The 8,027-nt window shown below is 37.4% G+C and overlaps 1 protein-coding gene across 1 annotated transcript; it reads left to right on the top strand.

Moving 5' to 3' along the window:
• Nucleotides 1–2,118: 2,118 nt before the first annotated feature.
• LOC145689709 (zinc finger MYM-type protein 5-like) lies at nt 2,119–6,161 on the top strand. Its single transcript, XM_081763907.1, has 2 exons — nt 2,119–2,325; nt 5,568–6,161. The coding sequence occupies exons 1-2, from the start codon at nt 2,119–2,121 to the stop codon at nt 6,159–6,161; spliced, it is 801 nt and encodes a 266-aa protein (XP_081620033.1).
• The last annotated feature ends 1,866 nt before the right edge of the window (nt 6,162–8,027 follow it).

The raw sequence follows: 8,027 nt of genomic DNA, 5'->3' as shown, positions 1-8,027 counted from the left end.
GATGCCACAGGTCATCCTGAGTTCTTGGTGGATCTGCCTCAGGCCAACTGTCCCTTAGAGTACGCTTCACTTCTGCCCACATATTTTCTATGGGGTTGAGGTCTACTCCACGAGGCGGCCAGTCAATTAAATCAATCTCAGGCTGCCCTGCGAACCATTCCTGAACCACACGGGAAGTATGTATTGCCGACTGGTTTTGCTGGAACTGAATTACACCATCAGGCTAAAATACTCGTACAGATGGCACCATGATATTACTCATAATGTCTAAGTACTGAGCACTGTCCAAATGTCCTTCAATTCTGTGAAGCTGTCCTGCTCCGCGACTGGAAATCCATCCCCAACATGAAATAGATACATGGCCACTGCGATTGCAAGCAGCCACATATCCAGGGTCATATCCGGTGCCTCTCGGACGATACACAAAACGGCGCCCCTCATTTGATGTTGTGAATATGGATTCATCTGAAAAAACTACGTTTTCCCAATTGCGACCCACATTCTCCTGTGCAAACGCGAGACGGTAAATTTTGTGGTCGTCTGAGAGTTTTTCCTTCACGGCAGCAACACAGCCACGTAACCCAGCATGACGAATCCTTCGCAGAGCTGTATGCTTACCACCAGGAAAGAGAGAAGCTTCCCTTAGCTGTCTAGACATCCTTGGTGGGTCTAACCGGGCTCCGTTTACTAATCTCGCGTCTTCGGCTTCGGTTGACACCTGCAGATGACCAGGAGATCGTAAATTACCAGTCTAATTTGTACCACCATATTTCCGACTCCATCGCCTTCCTGTAGAGGCCGGGACACCTACTCGCCTGCTAGCTGCAGTTGCAGAATAGCCTTCCAACTCCCATAAAGCAATTACTGCTGTACGTCTATCCATAGTTACCAATGTTCTGAGCTGTGAGCAGGAAGCAATATGTAAAAGCTAGTACCTGACGTGTGATTAGTTACTTGCACGACACGCCTATTGTGGGGAACGACTTGGCCAACGACACGCGAAAGAAATCTGAAAATGGTGCGCCGTAATAATAATAATAAAAACAGTTTTTATAAAGGAGTAATAATACCTACGAAAAGCTGTTTAAAGAATAAATTATTATACTGACTTTATACGTATAAAAACATATACCATATACCAAACTGATTGAGCGATATGATGATAGCTGTTTTGAGACGAACACTTTCGAAGTCCAACTTCAGTATCTTCGGAAAACAGTAAACTAAAGCTGCTGGTTCGAACCTCCAAGCCAACCTTAGCAATCGGGAAAAAATATAGAGATATGCTTTTCCTTCTGTTAAATACAATAAGACATGTTCAAATTGTATTAACTGTAGAAAAAATAACATTGATTGAAATACTTAATGATACAATATTTCGAAGCTATGTATTCACACTCTTGTTTCGTCATTGTGATTTCCATACGGAAAAGAGCATTTACGTATGAGCTCAGTTATATTTCAGAAGCAGATTCCGAAAAGCGGTAATGTTAGCTCAGTGGTACACCCGAGCGTTTAAATCAGTACCGGCGGAAGGGCGGGCAAGCCGGGCGACCGCCCGGGGCGCCAAATTTTAGGGGAGTTTGGGGACGCCAAAATCCTTGCTAAATTTATATTATTGTAAACGGTGAACTCAAAATTAACTTTTTCATAAATTGTGTAGCAACATTGGTTACTACCTCATGCCATAGGTCTCACTCTTTGTAACAACCCCGGTTTCTTCTTGAATCTCCTAAAAAGGAAATCCCTTCATCCCTTCAACTTATTTGTCTATAAAAAAAATCTTCGCTGACAAAGCTAAAGGCTATTGTTGACAGTTGGGAGTTTTGAGCAACAATAACACGATCTGACACTTACAACCGCCGCGGAGCCGACAATTGCACTCCTTGCGACAAAGCTATGTCCGCCGCTCTAACAATACACACAAACAATATTGAGTTATTGGCAACCAAAAAGAAATTAGTCCTGTTTGTACTGTCAAATGTCTCGTGAAAGAAAATTATAAATCAGAAGTCATGTACATGTAGTGCAGGCTTCATGGTGTGCGTGTTCTTCTTTTGTCTCCTGAATTTCGACTCTTAGTAGAAGAATCGTTGCGTTAATGTGTTCTTTATCAACATGTCGGAAAAAAAGAAGCCTTCTGGAAATGTATACAGAAAAAGAAGAGCACAATTAGCGGCTGAAAATGAGAAACAGGCAGCAGCATTAAAGAAATTCTTTCGTACTCCTGAAGCAGACAATAATGGAAATGAAAACGTAAAACCAGAGAATGAGGAAACCAGCAAGAAATCAACAAATATTCCAGAAGATAACAACACAGTACAGGTAAGTAGGCCTACATTACGTAACGTGTTTCCGTTTTATTACGTTTAATAGAGAAGAGGTGTTTACACACGTTTCGTCTTAGCAGGCTGGGGTGGGTAGGGTGGTGGCCTCTCAGATAGGCGGCGAACTTCAGGCTCAAAGAAAGTTCTTTCCCCATTGATATAAGTAGCAATAATTACATTCTATACCAGCACTGATGCTTGATACATATACCAAAGCGATAAGACTTTTACTCGTTAGATGTGTAGCTGTGTTTCAAGCATTCATCTATTAATTAAGTAGAGGGCCTCCATAGTCTAGAGGTTAAAGGGTTGGACACATGTCTACGTGCTCCTGGGTACAATCCCCGGACTTTCCGCTTTTCAACGGAAGGAAAACTGGGGAGTCACATAAATAAAGATATGACGGTCACTTGGCCTGCAAAGCTCCTAATACGCCTGTTGGCGGGTAGTGACACGACCGGCTGACCCGCGTTCTGTTACCCAGGTGGATGGATTTTTACCACTCGCTATCAGATGGCGTTGGAGCAGGCCCAGGATCTATTGGTCTGCCGTGCCAGGGATTATTATTATTACTATTATTATTATTATTAGTAGTAGTAGTAGTATTGTAGTAGTATTGTAGTAGTAGTAGTAGTAGTATCGTCTACTAACTAGAATTCTGAAGAATTAAAATGTATGATTGCTACCGTTAACAGATCCCCGTGGAGTTTCGCTATCACAAATTTTGCAATAGACCCATTATTTCATAAACATATCGTAAATAAGTAACATGTACCAGTGTAAGACTATATAGATTATGTTTCTATCCAATACGATTAACGTGACTTAAAAAAAAGTGTTCGGGGTTTGGCAGCTAATTTGGATGCATTCGCATCTATTTTATGAATGCGCTGATTCTTGATGATTTTCACAACACAAAGTTGTTAATGAATACGGAGAGAATTTAATTTTTATGTACAGTTAGCAAAAGAAAAAATAACACCATTCTTACCTAGATTCTGTAAGAATCGCCCCATTTTTTGTTTTCTTAACTGTACATTTTCACAATGAACACGGAATATGTAGATTCAATATTTATACGCAGTTATTTTATCATTTATGCATTTTCTTCACCTTTAGAATACAATTTAAATACATTTCTTTCTTTTAAGAAAAGAAACGTTATTTGTAACGTATTAGTTCTTTTCCTTTCCACAGGTGGATCGATCGATTACGAGCATTTTCTCAGGAGGAAGAAGAGCAATTGAAATCTGGAACAATTGATATACGAAACGAAGATGGATCAGCATTTCCACAGGAAATTGTAATAGGTGTAAGTTAAACATTTTGATATTTGAATAAACATAAATTGCATGTTGGTTGAAAATCACGCAATTACAGCATTGTGTAAAATATAAGAGGAAATGCAGTGAAACAACTACTTTTATTATTAGAGTACATTGCAATTCGACAGGCATAAATTATAAATTCAACCGACCGACAATTGTTTCTAAATATCTTGTACCAATATGTTCATGACGGCATAGCTTATATATATATATAGTTAGCTAGTAGGATTAAATTAACTATGTTTCACTTACTTTCCATGAAGCATATACAATATTATTGATTTTCTTTGGTTTAATTTGACGGGTGTTGTAGATGAATGGGTCATTTCGACCTGAACTCGGGATATAAATCGAATTATTATTTTTGTAACAAATAAGCAAGCAGTAGAACTGATTAGAGACTTTTCACTAACTGCCATTTTTTAAAAAAATCTTTTAACAGACTATAGTTTGGCCACATACATTTTACTGTGATTATTTTTTTTAATCTGTTGGAAAAATTAAAATACTGAGGTTCAAACTGTATATGCTTTTGTACTGTAATATAAGAAAGCTCATAATTTGCCTGCTATTAGTAATTAATTTATGATGATGATTGGTGTTCTTCCCAGAGGCACGTGTTTGACCCCGAAGGTCTCTCAGCAAGGTGAAACCATGGTGGCTTTGCATTGCTTTCCATGGGATGATGATGACGTTCTAAGGGCGGGATCCGAATCACTTGTGTCCTCACCGAGAATCGAACCCGAGCTCCCTTAGTTATAAGGTAATGAGCTTAACCAGTCGTTTTACGGAGACACCAATTAAATTATAACATGCCAAATATATAAACAATCAATCAAAAACATCTTTAGGGTCACATTTACTCAATTTTTGGAATTCATTTATTTTGTCTAGGTGTTTTATTTTATCACTGTATTCCGTTCAAGTTGCTTTGACGGAAGACATATGGGATAACATTTTTTTTAAATCATAATATGTAATATTTATTGCCTTACTGGTTGAATGACTAGCAGACTCACATGCAAGAGTTAGCGGATTCTATCCCCCAAGGATTTTTATATTGAGCATCGCAAGGAAATCGGAAAGCTTTTCAAATAATATAAAGTACCAAACTCTAATCCAGAAAGCCCCAAAACATTACGATGCAAGTCAACTAACTTATCACATACCAACCCACCACATTTAAAGAGAAAGAAAAAAAAGGACACAGTCAATGGTGTTTCGGAGCTTAAAAAACAGAGTTTAGTTGTAATTAGTGTATAATAATGTGTATATTTTAAAGAAAATACAGATAGTAAGAAATACAAACTTGCTAAGAATAATGTTCAAAGAAATGTTGTTTTCAAAGTTGCATATTTCTTAGGTTAAGTCAGCCACGAACATGTTTGTATCCCGGTTGATCTGGTCGTTCATTACTGATTCAACTTCGTAAGATGCGTTTGTGGAGCCAATCAGCGTCAAGGCATTTAACCACATTACAGCACTTCAATGCTGAAACCGAGAATCCTGGGTAGGGCTTCAGAAATCCTGGACAGATTTTCCTGTGTATACAAACGAACGTGACGTGGACGTCTTATATTCGCACAAAACCTGTATTTATTTATTTACTTCAATTATTATTAAACTTTTCCACTCCCCCTCTTTATTTATTTATATCTCACATCTATCGGAGGCTTATTGGTCATGCGCCATTCTAAGTTTTGTGTTTATTCGCGGATGATCTAGCTGCTTGAATATTCCCCACCCCCAACCCACCCATCTTCGGTGCAAGCCTACCATCTTTAAAAATTATGAACACAATTTTAAAAATTCCATTCAAGTTTTAGTCACTTATTCTTTGTTAGAAGACAATGTTTAAATAAATTTAACATTATTTTCTACTCACTCTTTTTTTTTTTTTTTTTTTTTGCAGGTATTGGAATTACAATCAATCGATCTTGATGATCCAGGAAATTGGCCAGAACATATTACGGACAGAATGCGTCAGATACTTGTTAGACGAGGTCCAGTTCAGGTCTCCAAACGAGAGTTCCCAGTAAACAGCGAGGGTCGGCGATTTACTACAAGTAACTACAAAAGACGTCTGCACAATGGAGAAGAAGTTGCTCGTAGTTGGCTTATTTATTCAGTGACTAAGGATGCAATATTTTGTTTCTGTTGCCGTTTTTTCGGTGGTACTACAATGTCACTCTCTTCTCGTGAAGGTTTTTCGGATTGGAAGCATATGTCCGGACTGTTATCAGACAATGATAGATCTTTGACTCACATGAAGGTTTTCCAATCGTTGTTTGAACTTGCAAACCGATTACAGTCAGGTAAAACAGTTGACGCTGAAAACCAAGCAATTATTCACAATGAAACTAAGCGTTGGAAAGAGGTTCTCAAACGACTGTTGTGTATAATTCAGTTTCTTGTTTCCCAGAACTTGGCATTTCGTGGTCAAAATGACACTATTTACTCAAGAAACAACGGCAACTTTCTCAAACTAGTTGAGTGTATTGCATAGTTTGATGTTACTATGTCTGAGCATTTGCGACGAATAACATGTAAAGAGACACATGTACATTATTTGAGCAAGGACATTCAAAATGAAATAATTGAACTCCTCGGGTGAAAAGTAAAGGCTAACATTTTGACTGATCTAATGAAAGCGACATATTATTCCGTAATATTAGATTGTACACCAGACGTAAGTCATACAGAGCAAACGACACTAATTGTTCGTTTCGTGAAGGTAGAACTGGGTAAGGAACCATTCATTGAAGAACGTTTTTTGGGATTTTTGTGCATAAACGATTCTTCAGGAGAAGGACTAACTACCATTATTTTGGAAGAATTAGAAAAACTGAAAATTCCTCTCTCAAACATGCGTGGCCAAGGGTATGATAACGGTGCCAATATGAAAGGAAAGCACTCAGGCGTTCAAAAAAGAATATTAGATCTAAATAGTCGAGCATTTTTTGTCCCTTGTAGCTCCCATTCATTGAATTTGGTTGTGAATGATTCTGCAATGTGCTGTAGTGAGGCTGTAATTTTTTTTGTTTTATTGCAAGAAGTATACAATTATTTTTCTAGTTACACATATCGTTGGTCTGTTCTGAAAAAAAAAAAACATATATCCAATTTCACTTTGAAACCTCTTAGTTATACTAGATGGAAGAGTTGTATTGATGCTGTCAAATCGTTTCGCTACCAGTTAGGAGAAATTTACGATGCTCTTTTCGAAGCATCAAAAGGACTTAAAGATAGACGTTATGGGCAAAAATAAGGCTAGTTCCCTGAATTTTAAGTTCGATTGTGTTGTGGTATGAAGTTATTTCTTGTGTTAATGTGGTTAGCCATGTTTTCCAACAAGAATCAGTGGACATTCAGCAAGCAGTTGATCTCCTTAAGAAAACCAAGTGTCGCCTTGAGAACATGCGAAGTGATGAAGGTTTCCAGAATATTTTGTTCGATGCCAAAGTAATTGCTGAAGAGCTCGACATTCAACCACAATTTGAGAATGAACCAAAACTCCGACCTAGAAAAGTCAAACGACAATTTTTGTATGAATCTGAAGACGAACCGATTAATGATCCATACAGTGCGTTTAAATGTAACTTCTATTTTTGCACATTAGACACAATTATCTGTTCCCTGAATGAAAGATTTCAACAACTGAAGCAGCACAGCGAAATATTTGGGTTTTTGTATGACATCTATCCAATAACGGACAAAGAGTATTTACTAAAGTGTTGCAAGGACTTACAACTATCTTTAACAGACAAAGATCACTGTGATATTGACGGATTTCAGTTATATCAAGAGCTCTTACTTTTACCTTCATTTCTCGGTTCTGAAAGTGGGAGCAAACCGTTGCAAGTACTTACATATATTTGCAAGAACTAGCTTATTGGGTTATTTCCAAATGCAACTATTGCTGTAAGAATTTTACTAACTATTCCTGTAAGTTTAGCTTCAGCAGAAAGAAGTTTCTCCAAGTTGAAACTTATAAAGAACTACCTACGATCAACGATGACGCAAGAGCGTCTTGTAGGCCTTTCTATGATGTCTATTGAATGTGATGTTCTGTGTGAGCTTGACACTGATACTTTAATTAAAGACTTGGCAGAGAAAAAGACACGAAAAGTTAACTTTACTTAGCATTGTAAACAAGTCAAAGGACAATTTGCATTAAAACTATATAAAGATATAAAATTATATTACTGGTTGTATTATTTGTATTGCGAAATCTTTGTACAATGCTGTTACAAAATATATTTGTATGTTCTTTTGTTCATATATGTGTTCTCTTTCGCAGTTAACAAGGTTGTTTATGTGTATGTGTAAATAAATGCTGTATCGCATCATCAATCTTAATTTTATATAAATC

This window comes from Thermobia domestica, chromosome 7, assembly GCF_964235325.1.
Source record: "Thermobia domestica chromosome 7, izTheDome1.hap1.1, whole genome shotgun sequence".
Lineage (NCBI taxonomy): Eukaryota > Metazoa > Arthropoda > Insecta > Zygentoma > Lepismatidae > Thermobia > Thermobia domestica.
Note: the sequence above shows the minus strand (reverse complement) of the source record. Positions and strands in the feature narration are given on the sequence as shown.